This window comes from Ambystoma mexicanum, chromosome 14, assembly GCF_040938575.1.
Source record: "Ambystoma mexicanum isolate Mex_15411 chromosome 14, UKY_AmexF1_1, whole genome shotgun sequence".
Lineage (NCBI taxonomy): Eukaryota > Metazoa > Chordata > Amphibia > Caudata > Ambystomatidae > Ambystoma > Ambystoma mexicanum.
In genome coordinates this window covers 193,068,001-193,092,263 of record NC_090940.1, presented here as the reverse complement: position 1 = coordinate 193,092,263, position 24,263 = coordinate 193,068,001, and the positions used below count along the sequence as shown (strand labels likewise).

The window sequence follows — 24,263 nt, the reverse complement described above, 5'->3', positions numbered from 1 at the left end:
CCAGACACCTGGTCAGGAACCAGACAGGGGGGACATATCAGAACCCCCTCCTTACCTCGAGCAGGGCAGACCCCTAGCAGCAGCATGGGGCTTCGAGCAGGACGGGCCTCCGGGAAGCATACCTCAAGGGAGACACCATGTTGGGGGGGCGGAGCCTATGGAGAGGGCGTGGCTGACAACAGGGAGGGGGAGCCGGAACCAGGCAGCCAAGGTAAAGGAGGAGGAGGGGAGGGGGCAGCTCTATTCATAGAGGGTGGGTGCCTAGAGTCCCCACCAATCGGAAAGGGGGGAGGGAAGTTGTCCCTGATTGGCCCTTTTTCCCTCCAAGCACCGGGTATAAAAGGGACTGGCCTAATGGCATTTTGGTTGCTTTTTGCAGGGAGAAGGAGAGGAGAGTGAGAGCAACTGGTGGGCCTATCCGGGTCCGTGAGAATAGGAGACACTTCAAGGGAAGAGGAACTCCTGGTGCCTTTTACTCACAGTGAAGTAACTGTGGGGTCAACCTGGAGTCCAACTACCGTGGTTAAGACATTACATTTAACCAGTGTGTAATAAAGGTCTACAAAAAACTCCATATCGGCTACTGTCCTGATTTCCACAGACGGATTTCTTACGTTGGTAATAAGTTCAGGTGCAATCTCAAACGTTTTCTGCAATGATTTGTCTGGGAATTTGGAGCAGTACGCCAACGGGACTTTCAATTTGTTTGTGAATGGGGGTAAATTAGCCAGTAAACGGTTTGCTGTGGCCTTGTCACACGTTGTGATCCAGTCTTAAAGCCCCATTTTTGTCTTTACTCTTTCGGGGTTGGTGACCAGATCTTCTTGTGTGCAGGCCAGGTCTTTCAATTTGCTGTTCAGGTTGCGTTTCCAATTGTTTAATGCTTTGCAGCAACCGTTTTCGAGTTCAAGACAGATGATCTTGTATATCGCCAGGGTACCTGGAGTTATAATTTTCTGCAGGAGCTGCATCTGGCTTTGTTCAACTGACGCTGCCAGGGACTGGAGACCAAGTTCACGCCTGATGGCTGCTATTGAAGTTGACTTGGGAAGTCCCAGCACTGATTTCCACAAGTAGCCCTCTAGCTTCGTCCAGAGAGAGGCTGGGATTTTAAGGCATGCGTCCATTCCGTAGATCAGAGAGGGCACCACTTTGGATTTGTAAAACTGTATTGCCGGTTCTAGGGAAAATGTTACGTATTTGTATTTTTTATCTGCAAGTCTGGTTTGGGTAGTTAGCGTTTTTGTTTTGTTCCATAGTGTCTGTTGCATCGTTTTTTCATTGCTCGTCGTGTCCACCATTATCCCCAGGTATTTGAAGTACGGAACTACTTCTATTTTTGTGTTGTTGAGTGACCAGAGGTTTGTTCCTTTTTCTTGTTTAATTTTTTGCCAAAAATTAAGACTTTTGTCTTGGCTATATTGATTTCCAGGTTGTTTTCTTTGGTGTATTTAGCCAGGTTGGATAACTGGCGTTGGAGACCAATTTGGGTTTGATCTAACAAGATCAAATTATCTGCGTAGAGAATATGAGATATTGGGTGATCGCCTATTTTTGGGGGGAAAGATCTCACGGATTCTTCGGAATGTTGGAAATCCCCAAGAAAAGCGATAAAGAGAGCTGGAGCCAAAGGGCAGCCCTGCTTTACTCCTCGCTCCGATTTGATTTCTTCTGAAAGTAACCCCTGCTGGTTTAGCCGCACCCGCAGTTTGGTGTCAGTGTGGAGTGCGATAACTGGTTCGAGGATTTCGGCTGGGCACTTACAGGCAGTAAGCTTGGTCCAGAGTTTTTGACAATTTATTTTGTCAAATGCCTGTGACACGTCGATGAATGCTAAAAAGACTCTTGGTGCACCTGTCTTGATGTTGCTTTTTATTATGTTTAGTAAAAGGATGTTGATGCTGGTGCTGGCGTTTTTCAAGAAACCAGTGTGAAAAGAGTCTGAGCAAGGTGATGTTCTAGCCCACTTTTGAAACCTTTTTAGTAGCAAGGTGGCAAAGATTTTACCAATTATATCCATCAGCGCGATTGGACAGTAATTTAACGGGTCGTCCCTCTATCCTTTTTTGAAAATAGGGACCACTATGGCTTCAGTCCAGGATGTAGGGATCTGCTTTGTTGTTTTACAATGGTGGAAAATGTTGCTTATGAAGATAGACCACTCTTCCGGGTGCTGTTTGAGGTCAATATTTGTTAGACCGTCTGGGCCAGGTGCTCTGGAATATACCAAAACACATTAAATATGCCTCCAACAGAATTACCTCACAGAAATTGCACAGCAGAAATCAACAGGTCACCTATGGAGCAGTAACAGCAAAACTTAGCAAGAAACTAGTGAGTACCCTACATTTATTGTATATACTTATAAACTTTCTGTATTAGGTACATTAAAACGAATATTTTTTTTTTTTTACACAGAAATGTCCAGTATTTTGGAATGTTTGGAAGAAAGTTTCTCTCGGGATGAAATGAGTGAAGGCAGTGATACTAATGGTAGACACTACACTTCTCTATAATAGCCAATTAATAACCATTACTTTATCTGTACTTAACACATTTTTTTTTTTAAAAGACCATACATACATTAAAAATAATATACCAAGAGAGACGTTAGAAAATCCTCTGCAGCGAATGGAGCTAAAAATTGATCTGTTAATGCAAAATTTCATTCTTTTAAAAAACTTTGTAGAGGACCACATAAAAGAAAAAATTCAATATCACTGTCCCACATGTAACTGTTCCCCCTCTCCATGTCCCAGCCAACTATCCCCAAACCCTCCCCAGCAAAAAAAACGTTACAATGAGACCTCCATCCCTTCCCCCCTCCCATCCATCATGTCCAAATCCCTAATTCCCCTGTATTTTTTTCAGTTTCTGCTTCCCCCTCTCTTTCATAATTATTATATTGTTATACAATAATAAAATATTAAGTGTGGTGTTAGTATATTCCTCTGTCTTATTTTTTTTTAAATGGCAGTTAGGGTGTCCGCAGACAGCGCGGCTCTCCGGGATATCCTCAATTAACCAAAATGGGTGTGTCCTAAGGACACTATGCCTGTTCGTATTGTTGGCAATCAAAATGGACGTGTCCTTAGGACACACAGGATGTCCGCCTTTCCGTAATTAACCAAAATGGGGGTGTCCTAAGGACAGTATACCTGTTCGAATTGGCTGTAGTCAAAATGGGGGTGTCCGCAGAACACTAAAGACGTCCGCATGTTCGCAGCTATGCAAACTAAAGTATCCTAAGAACATTCCCCCTGTTCACATTGTCCGTAACCACAATTAATATGTCTGTAGAGCACATAGCACGTCCGCCTGTCCGCAAAGTTGTGACGCACATTTGTTTTGATCGGGGACCTGAACACTGTCCGTAATACACCTGCACGCATGCGTACCACAACCTTGTCCCTACGAACATTGTGCCTGTCCGCAACTGTCCGCCACACGTGTCGCACTTTTAATTAGTTCGGGGACTGGAACATTGTCCATAGAGCAACCGCACGCATGCGTAGACCCGACCACGCGCGTTTGGTGTCCTACAGACAGCAGTCCCATTCACCAACGTGCCCTCGACGTCATCATGTGACCGCACCCGTGCTAAGCATAACGAACACTGTCTGGGTCCCCGGACACCTAAAAAGTGTTTTTTTTCATCAATCCAAGCTATTTTTCTGGGAAAGTGCACCCTTGCACATGTCCCACACTATGTCCCAGGCGATCTACATACTTTTTAGAATTTTTTGAGCCCTTTCTTTGTGTTTGAAATGTTCGAGAACAGCACGGGTGTCCGCGAAGCGTGCCCCAGCACCCCTATAAAAGGCCACACCCCAGAGCTGCTCCTTATTCAGTTTTTGGGCTTCCAGGACAGAGACTGCTCCTTGTTCCATTGGCTAGCTCTTGCTCTTTGAAACAGCTGTTCTGAAATATGCTCGCTGCCTGCATGCTCAGCCGCACTCACACGCTGCACTATTCACTGTGTGCATATATGCGCCTGAACTACTATTCTGCCTAGCATTCTATTATAACAGTACTACATGTACGCTGTCTGCACGCTTTGCAACCTATGCTCAGCCCGTGCTTTCACTCTGTAACTAGGCCGCCACAGTGCCACATTACTATTGCCCCATCTAACCTAGCGCCTTCCAACCTCAAGCGCTCCATAGCGCTACTGCCCTCGCCCACAATCTGACTGTGCCTGCTATATGCTTCACAGTACCTACATGCACTCTATGCCTCATATCTCAGATACCTCACAACCGAAACTGAGATTGCCTGTCCCATAGGCTGCTAGTGCATCATCTGCACACCGACACTGCCTAGATTTGCTGCACCTAATTGAATTTGAGACGATCTGCCTACGCCTGTTTCCAGAGCACCCGCACGGCCCAACTTCGGTGTGCCTTCTAACCGATACTGATATCGCCCTGACCACACTTGTTGCTAGACTAGTGTTCCGGCCTGGGCATCTACACTGCCCACACACTGCGCCAGCTCACTTTAAAGCTCTATGTGCACATCCTAGTCACATACGCAGCATCTGATGATTGCCAACCACCAACTAGGTCACCCACTACCAACAATATGTTCCTACCAGGCATCTACTCAATACTTTTGAGAACTATTCTCCACCTTATCAATTCCTCATGCCTGCCTAGCTCCACCCTCAGCTTGGCCACCACTGGCACCACTCCACCACCCCCCTTAGAGCCCTACACCACAACCATGCTGCCCCAACTCTCCCTACCATGTAGCTTCTCCGAAAGAAACACCACATTACGGTCCAGACTACCTAAATTGTATGAGCCTCGAGCCAGGGAATCAATCCAGTCCAAACTGAACAACCGTCCCACTACCATAAGCACCTGCGCCAACCTCACGCTGGAAAGACCCAAGCCCAGCCCTCCCAACACTATGCCCAAACACAAAACTTACAATACAGACAGTACCCACACCCCCATTAAGATTACTGCCGCACCTATAAAAGGCGCCCTCATCAACGCTCGCTCTATAACAGCCCATGCTACAGATATAGCGGACCTCATTCTAGCAGAAGATCTAGATTTCTTAGCCATAACCAAGTCCTGGCTCCACGCAGCCGCAGGACCAGCCCTCTCGTTAGCATCCTCGACGACTACACCATCCTCCGAGCCGATAGAACAGAATCTAGAGCCGGTGGCCTAGCCATAACTGCCAAAACTCAGCTTAACATTAGACTCGACTCCTCTACCCACCTCCCAACCTGTGAATCACTCTCAGCTAAACTGCCCACCACTAACTCCCAAATGATAACCATCCACCTACTCTACAGACCTCCCGGACCTTTAGGATCCTTCGAGGAAGACCTTACCACCACCCTCACCAATAACCTAAATAATTCCTCCCAGAGCCACCTCCTAGGGGACTTCAACCTAGGCTTTAAAGACCCCAAAGATCACCAGGCCACTCTCATCAATAATACTATTTCTGAATTAGGCTTTACCCAAAAAGTATCTGGCCCCACCCATAACAAAGGGAGAACCCTCGACTGGGTAGTAGATCACAACTGCGCGGCCTCTATCACCGATAACTCTCCGCAACCCTGGTCAGACCACCATCTCCTCTCCTTTACACTCGAAGCCTCGAGCCCCATCACCAACAATGTGCTAGCCTCAGCCATCCCCACGAGAAGCAAGAAAAATATCACTGTGGAAAAAGTGATCCCTCTCATTCTCCCCACACTTAACCAACTCCCGGCCACCTCTAACCCCCACGACCTTGTAGAAGGCTATAATAAAACGATGCGCCCAGCCCCTAGACTTCATTGCAACATTAAAACTAAGAAAATGTAAACCAAAAAAGCATCTCAACCACTGGTTCTCTAATCACCTCAAAACCCTTGGACTAGAAAAATGAAACAAGCCTGGAGACAATCGCCCACAGACCAGAACAAAATAGTGCTCAATAAAATAACGTCCAAATACAAAAAAGAAATTATAGCTGCCAAACATGAGTCTTACAACCAGAGAATTGCTCAATCCAACTCCAGCACCAAAGAACTGTTCACGATCATTAAAGAACTGAAAACACCTGTGCTAATTCCAGACACTTGCGTGAAGGACAAACAACGGTGCACCAGTGTCCAAAATGCCCTAAATAATAAAATCACAGGCCTTCAAACTAAAATTAAAAATAAGAAAGACTCCATAGCCAAACCAACCAACCCCACTAATACGATCCTGCGCCCCACGGCCCAACACCCTCTCCCCAACCACCCTCGCTTTAGCTTCTCCAAAGTCTCCACTCTTGAAGTGGAAAAAATAATTCTCAGCCTAAAACCCTCTAACTGCCAAGGTGACATTTGCCCCCCACAAATTATTAAAGATGCGGCAAAAGACCTCTCACCATTTATCACAAGACTCATCAACGCCTCCTTCTCCTCAGGGACCGTCCCCAGCAACCTCAAAGTGTCCTGGGTCCTCCCCCTTCTCAAAAAACCCTATCTTGACCCCTCTATTCCCACCAACTACAGACCCATCACCACCGTCCCCTTCCTGCTCAAGATATTAGACAAGACAGCCTACCAACAAATCCAAAAATTCCTTGAAGTAAACCATCTCCTCGGGACTCGGCAATCAGGCTTCAGACCCCAACACGGGACAGAAACAGCCCTTATCGACCTGAAGGCTCAAATTGACACTCTTAGAGACAATGGGAAAACTGCTTTACTGCTTCTTCTTGACCTCTCTGCGGCATTTGATCTAGTTGATCATAAAATCTTATGCAATCACCTGGACTCAGCTGCCCATTTTTCCCAAGAAGCCACCGGATGGATCGAGTCATTCCTCAGCAACAGATCCATGCGTGTCTTCTCCACCACAGCCGCCGCCGGCCCCATCCCCATTACATGCAGAGTCCCCCAGGGTTCATGCGTCTCCCCCACACTGTACAACGTGTTCACGAAGCCCTTGTTTGATGATCTAGACGGTCTGGGTATCACCTACACAAATTATGCCAATGATACCCAGATCCTCATCCCGTTGATGGGAGATTACAACCATGATTTGGCCTTGGTGAACAAGGTGTACCTCATCATCCAGGCATGGATGGCATCCCACAGCCTATGCCTGAATGATGACAAGACCAAACTCATCATACTTGGCTCCACTGCAAACCTAACCAAATTGGACCACAACTACTCCAGTTTCATTATAGACGGGAACCTGATCAAAGTAGCTAAGGAAGTGAAAACCTTAGGAATATATATTGACTCCTCCCTCTCCTTCCACAAACAGGTTAGCTCCATGGCATCCTCTACGGCCTACACACGCAAGCTTATAAGGGCAGACAAACCCTTCTTATCCACCCAGAGCTGCATCACATTAGCCAGAGCACTTGTATTATCCAAACTGGACTATTGCGATGCCCTATACATAGGAGCAAGCAAACAGGTCACTAACAAAATACAGACGCTACAAAACAACGCTCTCAGAGCAGCGCTCAGCATCCCCAAGAGAGAACACATCTCTAACTTTAGGAGAGCCCATAACTGGCTCAACACCACAGACACAATCCTGCTCAAAGTTGCCTCACTTACACACAAATGCCTCAGCAACGCTGCCCCCCACTACCTAGCTGATAGAATAAGTAGACACACTTCCATTAGACCTACCAGAACCTCCAACGCCAAGCTACTCACAGTTCCTAGGTTCAAACGCACCAAAATGTGTGGCAACAGCTTCCAGGTGAAAGCAGCCCAACACTGGAACTCCCTGCCACCCCCTCTAAGGTCACCCAAACATACACACACTTTAGATGCAACTACATACACTGGATAAAGAGCAATGACCGCTAAGACCATCCAACCCACCACCGCTACTTAATATGTAAATATGTATATGTGTAAATTTGCAAACCCGTGCCTTCACCACAACTAATGCAACCTTCTTTGATCTTATTGTAATTAATGTAATGCATTGTAACATGTAACCAAGCTGTGAATAACCTTGTTGCTCCTGCGCCCTCATACCCACGGGTCTGGTGCGCAATACAAATGAATAAACTAAACTAAACAAATGAATAAACTAAACTGATGGCATCCATGGCTGCTGCTGGTGTTACTGCTGTCTCAGGAGCACCCCTGTCCCCTCCACCACCAACACCTACCCGAGGACCTGCAGGATCAAATTGTCATTAAAAACTCCTCAACATAAAGAACTGTATTTCATGTCACTGCTATAACTTTTTAAACCACGGAGAAAGGGAGAAGGCTTACTGGATACATATGACTCCTATGAAGACGCTTTCAAAGCAAATGAAAGCACTATAACAGACATAAACTTTACACAGTACCAAACAATGTTGCACAGTGAACAGCAATACGAAGAACTCCAGGCCCAACTAGATGTGGACACTCCTGACAGTAATCAACCTTCTGTAACAGGAAGCCAAGAACCACTTGGACAGCCACTAACAGCAAACTGAGGCAGAATTAGCCATGGCAGAAGTAGAAAACACCATGTGTCAGTATGAGCAATCTACAGAAGACTTTTCTGTACTGAAATCACAACTAAACACTGAACAGCGTACCATTTTCCAAGACGTGACAAAAAAAATTAAACATGGTGTGCAACATGAAAATAAAAACTGTAGCTGCCAAGACTACAAACCTATACTGTTATACATGAGTGGTCAAGTTGGTTCCGGCAAAACATTCGTAATCAAAATCATCAGTAAGTTCCTCCAACAATTGACAAACAACAAATTGTCAGCTGTTGTAACTGCCCCCACAGGTTTAGCTGCCTACAACATACGCGGTGTCACTTTACACCGATTACTACTCCTTCCAGTAGAACACCAAAACAAATTAGACTATAACAAACTTTCTACAGACGCTGCAATGGAACTACGCAGAGTTTTCAAACAAATTAAAATGCTGCTAATAGATGAGGTGAGCATGATCTCCAACCTAATGCTGCCTTTAATTCACCTCAGACTACAAGAGGTGCTCAAAACAGACTACGAAGAGCTCTTTGGAGGAAAACACATTATTGTTTTCGGAGATCTTCTTCAATTAACACCAGTGAAAGCTGAACCTACTTTTAAAACCTTAGGGCACAAACTGTGCCGTAAAACTCTTGGCAGCATAGGAAATGTCAACCTTTGGCAACATTTCCAATACAGAGAATTAAATGAAAATATGCGGCAGTCTGCAGACCTGACATACGCCAACATTTTTAAAAGTATTAGAGTTGGTCTACTATCTCAAGAAGCACAAACTATATTAAAAACCAGGCACATCCTTGCACGGCATGGCCATAACTCATGTGCTACTGATGTCATGGAACAATTAGCACACAAAAATGTCAATTGTATGTCCTTGATGCCAACTCCTGGAAGCTGTTCAAAATTTAATGAAACAATGTTAAAAAAAGAAATGCAACCAATAGTTCAAATTGCAGCCACAGACAAACTGGACGTACATGGTATGACACTACCCATGTGTCAACAAGCCACAACAAGGCTAAACACCTTAAAAAACTCTATCTCTAACACAGCTGGTTTGGAGAAAATATAAAAATTATCTTTAAACTGTAGAGTAATGCTTAAATGTAACCTTGACTTGGACCAAGGACTATTTAATGGAGCACTTGGTACAGTTGTTGGTTTTCAAACATACCCAAGTGACAACAATATTCAATTGTCAATATTCTCTTTGACAAGCTATCCGAAGCTAAAAGGATAAGACGCTCAACTGTCCGCTTCCTTCTTTTCAAAGACATTTATGTACGCAGAGAACAATTTTCTCTAACTCTAGCATCCGCAGTCACCATTCGCAAATCACAAGGTCTTACCATAGATAAAGTATTGATAGATATTGGTAGCACAGTCTTTAAAGAAGGCATGAGCTATGTAGAAAGATCACGTTTACATACACTTGACGGACTATTTCTAATCCACTTTGATGCAAGTAAAGTAAATGGTGATATTTCTTGCATTCTAGAATACAATAGACTGCGTTCACTCTGCACCCCCATCTAAAAACCTATCCTGTTCCGCAAAAAGCAAAACGTTGTAAAAGAAAACTACTTCCGACTCAATCTATGCAGGATCTCACAGCAATTCCTCCAAAGAAAGTAAAAGAAGGTAATAATTCATCAACGACCACAACCAAAGAAGAATCTACTGTTCAAAGTAACTCAAGTACCTCTTCAATGAAGCAACGCACACTCCCAACAAATGACTTGGACACAGAAATATCAGGTCCATTCAAGTTTTCAAATACAACTGGTGTAAATTGCTACGCAAATGTAGCAATAAATATTCTATTCCAATTGCCACCAATTATTGACAATATTTACTTACACGGTACAGACCAATTGTGTTTGCAAATGTTAGTCCTTCATAGAAATGCAACCAACACTCCTGACAACACTTACAGTGTTCATGGAATAAGGACTACTGTGCTGGAATGGTCAAATTCACTATAAACTTACAAGAAGATCCACAAGAATTTCTAATTTACTTGCTACAAGTACTAGAAAACAAAAACATACCTATAAATGAAATCTTCCAGATTTCATACATATGGGAACATACATGCACTCTTTGCAGGCGTGTAGTACAAGAACAAGTTCCTAATGAACGCTTCGTATATATATCCATACCTAACTGTAAATCCATTCCATTTCAGCAACTTGTACAAAATGCAAACCATGGCAGATTATGTACTACCTGCAATTCTGATAATCGTTCCACCTTACAAACACAGACACATAATAAATACGTGATACTAATGCTTCTACGTTATAATGCAGATGGTACCAAAACCAACTGCAAGCTGACTGGATTCACATATGATCAAGTATCACTTGGTAAGAAAACCTTCACTTGGTAAGAAAACCTTCACAACAATAGGTATAATCTACCACACAGGAGCCACAACCAATGCAGGTCACTACACTACATATATAGAAAAGAATTGTGGATGGTTTGAATGGAATGATGGTACCATTACTCTAAAGCAGAGATTACCAGCAAATCTTGTAAACGCTTACTTAATATTCTTCAAACCAACATTTTATAACTAATCTCTGTATGAACATAAACAAAGCTTGAACTTCAAAACTATGACCAGTTAGAATACGCCAACAGGTATCTAACTGCCCCAAGAATCTGCAACAAAGAAAGACAAAAATGAATAACACTAAAATTAAACAAGCAATAAACAGTTAGAATACGCCTGTTAGGGAGAATTCTCTCTTTAGGCTGAATTTCCTAACCAAGTGAGTCCCCCAGCAGCTTTGCTGGATTTCTGGAGTTTGTTTTTTTGTCCTGCCAAGAGCGAGACTCTTTTTCTCCCACTCAAGGGTCTCATGTGTTTTTACTATGTGTGTTACACAGCACCCTCCATGCAGTGACACAGGGGTGTCATAGTGACACCCCACCATAGACTCCATACCCTGGGACTGACTACTGTCTCCCAGGGCATGTAAAGTCACCATTGGCTTTACTAGTCCCAAATCATTAACAGAAACCGGTACAAACCATTATATTGTGGACGTACTGGTCGGGGCAATTCGATTGCCCCGGGGTCTGTTAGTCGAGGGGGCACGTCTCCGTCCCCCCTGATAGAGTTTTGGCTGGTGGCAGTGGATACTACTTTTTATATTCGACCGCGAATATATCCCTGTGGGATTTTCCCATTGTTCGAGGCTACCAACTTTAATTATTTAATTCTCATAGCCTCGAACATACCACTGGTTTATTTATTTAATATTAACTCGCCGGTTGGTATTTTTTGCCAGGACTCGATTGTAAAATGACATTTGTGTTCTCTTCTGTGACTCCAACCCAAGTCGTGCCCTTTGTTCCACTTTTTGGCGGGCTTCTCCACAGAAGCCTCCAAAAGTGGTGCCACTCTGTCTGGGTACCACAGGGGGTGTGGGAGGGGGTTTAGGCACCCTGGACTGAGTTACCTTGGTAACTCAAGTCGCACTCTTGTGTGATTGGCCCAAGTGGTGAGCCAGTCGGCTCACCACTTAGCATGTTTGATTGACAGCTAGGCTGAGTGAATGGGGGTGTGCTGCATAAAGGCAGGGCTTTGGGGACTGGAACTTCAGAAGTCGCCACAGGACCTGAGAATCCAACGAGGGAGAAACTGAGCCGACCTACCACCACGACACCACCGGTGGAGCCCTGCGGAACCGACTCACCACTTCCCGACGACAGAGAAGATCTCCCAGCTGGAGAGGCTTCTTCCCCTGACTGGTGGGCACAACCAGTTTACCTTCTTTTCCTCGCATCCCAGGACGTCTTGTGGTCGAATTGCCCGTGCCAAGCACCCCGGCAACCGGATAGCCACTTACCACTGGACCGCGAATAAAAGGACCGCTCCTTTTACCTGAGAACTCCGCGGCTGGTTTCTTCCCTGGCAGTGCAACGGACTCCTGTCTTCCTCCCCGACGAGATCCTCTCTTCCCCCGGACGAAGCACCGACTTGCATCCGCTGCCAGGAACAGCTGCCCCCGCTGGAGTATTCTCACAACTTTAAGGTACCTTGTCCGCCAGGACTCCCTTTCTAAAGATTGCTACAAGGTAATAATAATCCCTTAACCTTCTGGACTGTGCAGGCCGCCTTGACCATCTAACTGGTCCCTTTCTTTGGTCCAACTCTTTCTGAACCTTTTCAAGACTTTTTGTGCACTTTAACCGTGTGACCTTGGACACATTTCGTTCTGATCCTCTTAAAGTGGATCCGGCCTTCTGAACTCTAACTTCACGGTTTTACTTTGCCTTCCTCTCTTGTTGTGTTCTTGTGAAAGTGTTGGGATCTGTTTCAATTTATACCCTGCTATTCTCTCCCTTTTTAAAACGAATTATTAGAGTGCCATCTGCGTTAAGCACTCACCGCAAAGTGGGGCTTTACTTAAGAATTGTCTAATATTCTTTTAAGGGAGTGTATATCTTTTAGTGACCGTGTTTTTGAACTGCTTAACATTAGTGCCTGTGTGTTTTACTAGATGCGGTTTTAAATAAATAATTATCTCTTTTACACCAAGCTCTGGTCAGTGTTTACTTGTTCTACTGTGTTCTTTTGACCTATTGTGAATTCTCTGTATACTGCCTAACTCTTCGTGAGGGACGTCTGAATGCTCAGCCACAGCTACCAAGTGAATCTGTGTGGTACAGAATGCTACCAAGTGGGTTTACTACCAAACACCTGTAGTCTTAAATCTTTTGCAGTGGTCCCAGAGGGAACTGCACAGGTTTCTGCCTAACAACGCCAACAAGTATCTAACTGACCCAAAAATCTGCAACAAGCCAACAGATAGATGAATACCACTAAAATGGAAAAAGAAATAAACAAATAGAATACACCAACTGCTATCTAATTGCAACAATACTACCACCACTTCCAAATGAAAAACCATACACCTATTCAATTCCTCCTATTGAAATCAATGAAAGAAATATATTGTACCATAACGTAGAAAGTTTTTTTTTAATCCAGCATGGTTTTTTTTCCACAGTCCCAATGATTTAATCAACAAACACAGAGACTGAGCAAATTGTACAGTACACTGGTTTGAACTAGAGTACTTCTAAAGTACTAACTATGAGGGTCGACAAAAATAAAGAAATGTCTACTATGCAATGCAATACTCATTATAAACTACCTACACTAACATGTGATTTTTTCTTTTATCACAGGGATTGAAAAAGAATGTGTGTTCCAACTACCCATGTCATGAAAAAACTGCATACAACCACAAAAAGTCAAACAGTAAGTATATAATAATTGGACTCAGAAACACCACAGCATAACACACCCTTTCAAGCAAACACCTGACCATAAAACACAATCCAAAATGTTTACTTCCATGGGTATCTTATGCCGCAGCGCTTGTTGCCAAACACTACAATCTTGACTGCATGGCCTGGCCAAAACTCTTCATACAGCCTCAACAAAAGAAACAGTAACTATATAATAATTAAACTCACAAACACCGCAGCATAACACAGCCATACAAACAAAGACCTCACCAACAAAATACAACCCAAAATGCCTAGAGTCTTTAATACCAACAATCTGAACACAATCCAACAAACAAACAAACAAACAAACACAACATCTCACTATCCTATAAACACTATTACACTACTACCAATAAGTACTCACATTTTTTAAAACATATCCCCTAAGCAGCCCACATACCACAATCAAAATGTTTGGTAGCATTGTAGAGTTATGCTGCAGTGGTTGTGGCGAGGGCCTAGAGTCTTGGGTGCATGGCCTACGGCCTTCGGCCATGCACCCAAGACTCTAGGCCCTGGCCACAACCACCGCAGCATAACGCGCCCATAGAAACAAACACCTATCAAATGACCACAACCCAAAAACATAATACATCCACCTCAAAACTATCCACTTCAATTAACATTCTAAAAAATAATTACAACCAATGTACAAACTCTTCAATACATACCCTCTTCACCCAATGCTATTCTAATGACCCAAAACCAACATCATACTAAAGTAAAATAGCCAGTAGTGCGCCCACTGTTAGTATGTCCGCAGACAACCACGCTGACCGCAGGCATCGCAAACACATCATGGCCTTCTCCCACCTAAACAAATACAGCATGTGACCCATCTCTTACTCCACCACCCTCTCCAAGCCTCCAAGCACTCATACACATCAACACACTCCCAAAAATTGGATTTATGCTCACTTCAAGCCATGTCCCCACATCCAAAATGGCGGGCGCATTGCAACAATTTGACGCACCTCATGCCTCCTCCCAGCCAATCAGACAACACGTCGCGTGTCCGTGGACATGACGCAAGCCTATTATCCAATCGGTGTCCTGTCCACGGAGCGAACAGAAAAGTGTGTCTGCGGAGCGGACGTAGATATCACTAATTTTTTTGCCTTACGTTTTGTTTGTTTAAAAAAAAAAACTACTGGATGGATTTACACCGAATTAACAAAAGCACACTTTCGGGAGTAAGCTGCCGCTCCTGCCGTGAATTTGGTGAACATCTGTCCAGCTGTTTGGACTATAGGCGCGACAGACTTTTTTTCCCATTATGTCTATGGGAAAAAAATACATTTTGGGACCCCCCCTGTAACTTTGCCCCCTCTTGACCAAACCTCACCAAACTTTGCAAGAAAATTCAGAGTGGGCCATATACTTTATGCAAAGGTTGGTGAAGATTCTTTCAGGGGGAGCGAAGTTATAACCTACCCAAAAGGTGCTCTTCCTATGGGTTTAGCAACTTAACCATAACTACACGGCCACTAACGTGGGTCGTGTAATATATATATACTATATATATATTATATACATAAAATCGCCCTATAGTTAAAGTGAGTCAGACTCTCATAGGAACCTCTCAAAATTCTATTGTTAACGTTTGATTTGAGCAATGGATTTGACCGAAATTTCAAAAGTGATAAGGACTTGCGCCCCCCCCCCCCAGAATGCAAAGTTTTGTAAAAATGTGTTAAAAAATAAAAAAAGTTATTAAGGAGACAATAACATTTCTTTTCCAAATGTGCGGCTTACTTCCCATTCATTTTCCCATAGACAAACAAGGTCCATTTTTGCCAAAGAGCGCAGCCCAAACCGCTGGACGTATTTGGACCAGCTCCAAAACAACTTGGGCACAAAGCATTGACTCGCGATCCATGTGCGGTTTGGGGTTATTCTGTGCAGTAGTTATTTAAATATTTGACAGAGAAGAGGGTGCCCCTTCTCAAAAATAGATTGCTAATTCTCTGGAATTTACCCGAAACCAAGGTTTCTTAGAAATGAAACTACCACCATCTTGTTTTTCTCTCGATGTAAGCGATAACCGTGACTATAGTAGAGGATATGGGAAAATTAAACACAGGAAAAAAGCTATTTGCAGGTAAAGAATATACAAATGCCATCATACTAGGAGGTGGACAGGGTAGCTAGAGGGCACAAAGTGACATTTGGGAGTTGGAGGGGTCTAGGGACTGAGTTTGCAACACAAAGATTTCTGTAGCCTGGGGGAGCAAGAAAGCATTTTGTTCCTCTGGCGTTTTTCTGATATTCACAGCTATATTTTAGGCTATAAAAGACTACGGCTAGCCAAGGGCATGTGTAGTTCAGTACCCGCGGTTACCATTTTTTTTTAAAGATATTTTTACAGCTATAGTGACGTCCGGGGTGAAAAATCACTGGCCATGGCCAAAGTAACAAGACTGCCATCCAGGTCTCCCATCCATGCACTAACCAAGACAGACCCTGCTTAGCTTCAAAGTGAGGAAGGGGCCAGCCTCCTAAAGCCATGTTGCCCAATAAATGAGCTAAAGTTACAAGACCACTTAGAGAAAAGGGCCGGCCCTTTCCTTCCCTTGAAGCCAAGCTGGGTCAATCCAGCTTTGAAGCTAAGCAAGGTCAGTGCTGGTTACTGCATGGATGGGTGACCGAATGAGCATCCAAATAGATATTTTGAAACCATGTTACTGTCAGTGCTTCAATGTTTTGCACTCAGAGACCATTTTTTGACTTTTGCTAAAACTGCATTCTGGTATTTGCAGTCTCCAAGTCAATAATAACAAATATATATTTTTACAGCAACAGTGGGTTTCCCATCCTGGCAGTAACTGGGACGAACCCTGCTTAGCTTCAAAGCGAGGAAGGGGTCATCCCCTATGGCCATCTAACCTAATAAATGAGCCAAAGTTACAAGACCACAACCAAAGTTACAAGAGAAACATGGCCTAAGGGGACTGGATCCTTCCTCACTTTGAAACTAAGGAGGGTTGGTCCTGGATACTGCATGAATGGGAGACAGACCACAGTTCCAAATGCCTTGTATTTTCTTTGTTTTAAATAGCTCATAACACACAGCAACTGCATTATTTTTTTCTTAAACCGTGCTTCTGTCATACCTTGAAAGTTTTGCACTCAGAGACAATTTTTTTGCCTTTTGCCGAATTGCATTCTAGTAGTTGTAATCTCACAGTTAAGATGGGGGGAACAATGCCACAATTGTACACTTTTTGCCCGACATAGTTCTATACGGATTTATATATTTGAGTGACACTATGGTATGTGTACTTTTGAAGTTAGCTGTACAAAGCCGAGCAGAGCATTGTTGAAAGGCAGACATGGGGGTGAGGAGGGGAAATGAGAGGGCAAGTAAGTCATGAGTATTTGCCCATGATGTGGCAAGAGAGTTTGCAATCCTGGACACTGGTGCAGTTATTTTCCCCTGATTGGGGCTGCTTTTCAGGGCACCAGTAAAGGACACATGTGTGGCGATGCAACCCCTTGGTTTTTTTTTTAGGTTGACAAGCTTGCTCAAGTATTTGGCTACCAGGATTTTACTCAGGTTGCCATGTTCCCAGTGCAGACGCTTACCCACAAGACCACAAGCACTTGTTTCATATTGGGATTTTGTTTTCTATGGAATAATTCATTACAGTTTGCTGGGTTTAAAAAGTGAGTACCTTGTATACTTTTCCAGCATATTTATTGGAAGATTTCCTCTCTCAGGTTATTTGTCTGGTGTTGATTACTTTATTTTCTAAAGTCCAGTGCTATTTTGTCTTGCTCACTTTCTTCTAAGGAGAAGGTCAATGGAACTACATTTGTGTATTTCACTTTAAAATATATGGTCACTTACTGTGCATATATTCATGGGTGCCAGCTTTTGAGTTTCACTATGGGGCAAAAGTACCAGAACATATGTTATACTTGAAGCTGATCATTTTTTACTCTTTTCCGTGCTGCTTATAGGTGGTTAATTGGGGTTGTGCGATGTATCACAACAGTCACGAAGAGACCATCAATAAAACAAGGGGCTAGTAGCATGCTGCTTAACCAAAGTGTGTGATCCTCAGCAATTAATTTAATCTCACTGCGCATTGACTAAAACATTGCGAGTTCTCAAAGCCTGCAATCCGAAGGCAATGGCTAGTGGTCTGGTAGTGTTTTAAAATGTACAGATGGCATGGTAAAAATCTATGGAATAACAAAACCCTTGAAATTCAAGGAAGAAATGTTGGTTTCAGGGACGTTAAGGTGAGAGCTTAACGCAACAAAACCCCTGAAATTCAGCTAAAGCCACCTGAACTGTGTGCCCCCTGTTGCGCAGCCTATGACCACAATGATGACATCACATCACTGGTGACAACACTAAATATATTGTACATAACTGATTACGTCACTGATGGAATTAGAGATAACATCATTTTTAAGTTAGCTCATGAAAACCTTAATAACAATTTAGGATGTGGACTTGGCCATGACAAAGGCTTGGGTCACTGGCCAGCACCAAAAGCCATAACTAGTGGTCGGCTAGTGTTCAAAAATACCAATGTGCATGGTTAAAACACATGCCTAATAGCCCATCATTGTTTTAAAATATGCAGTGGTCAACGTTAAAAACTATCATAGCTAGTGCCCATTAATATGTTAGAATATTCAGTCATAACAGCCAAAGGCTGTGGCCACTGGCTAGTATTGTGTTGAAGACCATGGGTAGTGGCTGGTTAGTGTATATAATATACAGTGGGTACGACCGAAGGCCATAGCTAGTGGCTGGTTCGTGTAATATAATACACAGTGGGCACGGCTGAAGGCCATCGTTTATTGCATTTTATTATTTATAAATATACAGTGGACATGGCCAAAGGATGTACAAACTTGCAATGTTAAAGGCCATGGATAGTGGGCCATTTATATGTTAGAATATATAGTGGGCACAGTCAAAGATTGTTGCCACTGGCCAGTATTATGCTAAAGTCCATGGCTAGTGCCTGATCAGTGTATATAATATACAGTGGACACAGTTGAAAGCTGTATACACTGCTAAAGGCCAAAATCTATGGTTGGTAGTCGGTTAGTATTTTAAAATATTTAGTGCACATGGGTGAAGCTTGTGACCACTGTCCACAAGGCCATGACTAGTACCCATTCATGTGTTCAAATATATTTGGCTATACACACTGTGCATGGCCGAAGGCCATGCTTAATGCCAGTTACTGTTGTAATGTAAATAGTGATGCCACCATTGATGTGATATGTGATGTCATCAGTGTGGTCGTAGGGTGCACAACCGGGGGTGCGAAGTTAAGGTGGCTTTAGCTGAATTTCAAGGTGTTTGTTGCTTTAGGTTCTCACCTTAACGTCCCTGAAACTAAAGTTTTTTCCATATATATATATATATATATATATATATATATATATATAATTTAAAAAACATCGGCTATATGGAAATGTAATACTTGTTGAAGGTCAAGGGTGGATTCATAAACAGCTCCACAGTTCCAATACATAATGCTAGAATCTCCCTTTTATTGTCTGAAACTGTCACAAAATATTTAAATAAAGTACACCATAAAAAAAGGAGTCGTCATTGTTTAATTGCACAACACTTTATGGACACTCACCTCTATAATGCCTATTTGATTGTTGTTCAACCACACTGTCTCAAGCAGAGTTAGCTCCTCCAAATTTTCAATCGCCTTAATTGCATTGCAATAAAGATACAGTTTTTCCAGACTTTTACATTGTTGTAGATCATCAATCTTCTGAAAAAAATAAATGCAAGATAATTAACAAACCCACACCGTTTTAAAATATTGGGAAAGTTTCGTTTATGGTGGCCATGTATTCAAAGCCCTCAATTCTCTCCTATTGAGAATTTGTGAACACTTTTAGCATATAGCAGGATCAGAAAAGAATGTGCAAGACTAGCGAAACAATGTTTTTCAACAGTTATTTAACACTGTGATCCCACATTAAGAAAGAAATCCCACCACATCTTGCGTGCAAGTTGAGCACCTTTCCATACATCGTCTCAGAAACAGTTTGGCAGTAAATAGATGCAGGTCAATGATGAAAGGTTTTTAAGTGGCATGGAGAGCTGAGGAATCGTCGACCACTAATCCTTTAGGACGAATCCACAATCAAGAGTATGAGTATGGTATGTATTTTATTGCAATGCAATTTTTATTACACACAGTCACCCCAAAGAGGCATCTTGGTGTGGCGCCACAGAGAGAAAATGACAGACAGTTCAGGAAAGAAATTATGGAGCAAATGCAAATGTTTATCATCTCTACCAAACCTAAAGTGATCCTTGATAGGATGTTGGAAGTTACAGCGTTCCATAGTCATGCTGAAAAAAAAAATAAGGAACAGACTGTCATGCCTGCAGGACATACCTCTGGACCAGGAACGACTTCTCCATACAAAATGAGTTACGCCCATAGAACCACTAGACCATTCTACTCAAAATGGAGGTTGTTCGATGCATTGTCCGGAAAACGTCTGCATTTTTCACGTCGTTAAATTTCACGTGACTTAGGTCCGTCACGTGTATCAGGGCAGTGCGTACATAAGCAGCGTGGAAACTCCAATCGCTGCTTCTGATTAAGTCAATTTTGGCGTTTTGGCAGCTGAACTCCGGACCTGCGTTCTCGCATTCCCTTCAGCAACTTCTTTGGCCTATTCTGAGCGTGTTTCCTCCACACGCTAATTCCGGAGCTGCGTGAATCCTGTTTGCGTGCCAAATCTCCACGCGGACGCTGTCTGCAAGCGCGGCTGTCCTGAGCTACGTGAATCCTGTTTGCGTGCCAAATCTCCACGCGGACGCTGTCTGCAAGCGCGGCTGTCCTGAGCTGCGTGAATCCTGTTCGCTTGCCAAATCTCCTCGCAGACGCTGTCTGCAAGCGCAGCTGTCCTGAGCTGCGTGAATCCTGTTTGCATGCCAAATCTCCACGCAGACGCTGTCTGCAAGCGCAGCTGTCCTGAGCTGCGTGAATCCTGTTCGCGTGCCAAATCTCCACGCGGATGCTGTCTGCAAGTGCGGCCTGAGCTGCTTGAAACCTGCTCGCGTGCTAAATATCTACACGCGGATCCTGTTTTCCAGCGCGGCTGGCCTGGCTGCGTGTATTCTATCGCGTGCAATCCTGCACGTGATTTTCTGAACTATTTTGAACCTTTAGTACCTGTGACAGTTAACAGGTGAAATTCTAATTTTTGTTCATCGTGGGAAAGGAAGTATTTCATGAACTATTTGAAGGTTATTGTGCACAGTACTTTGGACGCTATCCTGTGGTGCACCAACCCGGTATCTAGCGAGAGCCTCGTGCCGTTCGGGATAAGTCTCCCTTACTAATCTTCCCTTCCTTTGTCGTTTGTTCAACTCCTGGTTTTCGGCATCGAATGGATGTTATGCAAGATGCCATGCATGCTACTCCTCAGGGAGCACGGGTTCCAGTAGCCACTGCATCTGGATCTGGGACTACGACACCATCATTATCACAGGAAACTCTTAAAGTGGTTATGCCCACACAGTTTCCATTGGCTCCCCCGGAAAGGTTCACAGGTGATCCTAAAACCTACAGAACTCTTGTTAAACAGTGCCGACTTCATTTTCTTTGCCGGCCTAATTCATTTCCTGATCTAACTACTAAAGCAGCATTTGTTCTTTCCCATTTGGGGGGTACAGCTGCTGCTTGGGCAAATCCTTTATTTGAATCTAATAGCCCTTTGTTGTACGATTGCGATGATCTTCTGGCTGCTATGAACAAAGTCTTTGATATGCGCTACGCTACTCAAGCCACAGATCTGGAATTGCTGAATTTACAACAAGGTACTCAACCTCTGTTGGCTTACATTGCACGATTTAACCAATTAACAGCCGAAACCCAATGGCCGGAAGACAAGAAGACGGCCGTTTTCTACAAGGGTCTTTCAGAAGAACTCAAAGATGCCTTGTCCACGGTCCCAGTGGTTCCTACAGGTTTTTCAGAATTTCTTGATTTAATCTTACAAATTGATGCCCGAAGAAATGCCCGCAAAGGAGAGAGAAAACCTTTCCTTCATGCACCAGTTCGTTCTGATACACCGGAACCTTCTTCAAATGATCCTGAACCAATGCTAATTGGCGCGGTGAGAGCCCGGTTGTCTAGAACCGAAAGAGAGAACCGAAGGAAAAATAACTTATGTATGTATTGCGGTTCATCTGAGCATTTATTGGCGACATGTCCTAAAAGACCAAATAAGTCTTCGGGAAACGCCAAAACTCAACAGTAGCAGGAGTCCCTGTGTCGAGTGTTACATCGGACTCCATTACATTTCCAGCTCATGCACCAATAGCTGTTGAGATGATTTTACGTTTCAATGATCAAGACTTGGTTTCCAAGGCTATGGTTGACTCTGGAGCCACTAATAATTACATCGATATCACATATGCCAAGAAATGTTCTATACCCCTTATAGACAAGAACAAACCTGAAACTGTTAATACTGTGGATGGATCAGTCTTGATTTCCGGTATGGTAACTCAGGAGACTGTACCTATTCAGATGACTTTATCAAATGGTCATTCGGAGGAAATAGTCTTCGATGTCATTGCGGCTCCTCAATACAAAATATTACTTGGATTTAATTGGTGGACTCTTCATAATCCCGCCATAGACTGGGTTACGGGATTGATCCAATATCCTTCCGTTTTTTGCAACGAACATTGCTTTACCAACCAGGTGGTGTCAAATAAATCACATATGTTGGCCTCTATTGAGGGAATTTCCACTATCAGTGTGGTACATCAGAGCGGTACACATATACCAAGTGAATATGCAGATTTTGCTGATGTGTTTGACAAAGGTCAGGCAGAACGACTGCCTCCAGATAGGCAATATGATTGTCCAATTGAATTAATTCCTGGAGCTAAAATCCCTACTGGTCGAGTTTATTCTTTGACTCTCAAAGAAGATGTTGTCTTGAAAGAATACATCGATAAAGCTCTTGATATGGGATTTATACGGCCATCTCAATCGCCAGCTGCCTCTCCTTTATTCTTTGTTCCAAAGAAGGAAGGAGATCTAAGGCCTTGCATTGATTACAGGGCTATTAACGACATCACCATAAAGAATCAGTATCCTTTACCACTGATTAATGTTCTGTTAGATCAATTAGGAACTTCCAAGTATTTCTCTAAATTGGATTTGCGCGGTGCTTACAATCTGGTTCGCATTCGCGAAGGAGACGAATGGAAGACCGCTTTTAAGACGCGGTACGGCCTTTATGAATATTTAGTGATGCCTTTTGGTCTTTGTAACGCTCCCGCCACATTTCAGTTCTTCATGAACGATATCTTCAAAGATATGATGGATCAATTCGTGGTGATTTACTTGGATGACATTTTGATACATTCATCATCTTTTCCAGAACATGTTAAACACGTCTTAGCTGTCTTACAAAGACAGAGAGAACAAACTTTTTGTTAAAGCCGAGAAATGTGTCTTTCATACACAAGAAGTGGAATTTCTGGGTTACGACATTACCAATCAAGTTGTTCGAATGAGTCGTTCCAAAGTGAAGGCCATATTGAATTGGCCTGTTCCACACAATGTCAAGTCATTACAGTCAATTCTAGGATTTGCACATTTTTATCGCAGATTTATTCGTTCTTTCTCCAAAACAGTGGCACCATTGACAGCTTTAACTAGTTCTAAAATTCCATTCTGTTGGAACCAGATTGCCCAAGCTTCTTTTGAGAAGTTAAAAGAAGCATTTACCACTGCACCTGTACTTCAACATCCTGATCCGGATGGTCAGTTTATCGTTGAAGCTGACGCCTCCAGTGTCGCTACAGGAGCTGTACTCTCGCAGGTTTGTGCAGAAACTAAGGAGGAGCATCCAGTTGCTTTCTTCTCACGCAAACTTACCCCATATGAACAAAACTATACTGCCACTGAGCGTGAATTACTTGCAATCAAGGATGCTTTTCAAGAATGGAGGCATCATCTTCTTGGGGCCAAACATCAGGTGGTGGTGTATTCGGATCATAGAAATCTTCAGTCATTCAAAACTATGAAATGTCTTACAGCTAGACAGGCCAGATGGCATGTTTTTTTTGCTCAATACGATTTTCAAATTACTTATCGCCCTGCCAGACAACATGTCAAATCGGATGCTTTGTCTCGCATCAGTGAAGAGGTGAAAGAAGAATCATCGGTGCAAAATAAGTTGTTGGCAGATCACGTGATATGTAGTTGTTCTGCACAACCTTCCCTAAAAAACGAGTTACAGGAGTGGGTGAAACTAAATCCACAATTGATTCTGGAATTGAATATTGATATATACAATGGTTTGCCTTTTAAACAAGGAGTACTCTATCTACCAACTGGTACCACTCAGAACAAGGCCCTCAGTTGGGGTCATGATTCCTTGATTGCCGCCCATCCTGGACAGAAGAAGACTCTAGAGTTACTGAAAAGATGGTG

At 43.3% G+C, this 24,263-nt stretch overlaps 1 protein-coding gene across 2 annotated transcripts in view; it reads right to left on the bottom strand.

Moving 5' to 3' along the window:
• Positions 1-24,263, bottom strand: part of LRRC9 (leucine rich repeat containing 9) — a 2,495,628-nt gene that overhangs the window by 2,327,288 nt on the left and 144,077 nt on the right. For both annotated transcript variants that reach the window (XM_069638901.1, XM_069638902.1), the window contains one exon: positions 19,416-19,556. In XM_069638901.1, coding sequence (XP_069495002.1) covers positions 19,416-19,556 — 141 coding nt within the window. The remainder of the gene's footprint in view (positions 1-19,415; positions 19,557-24,263) is intronic.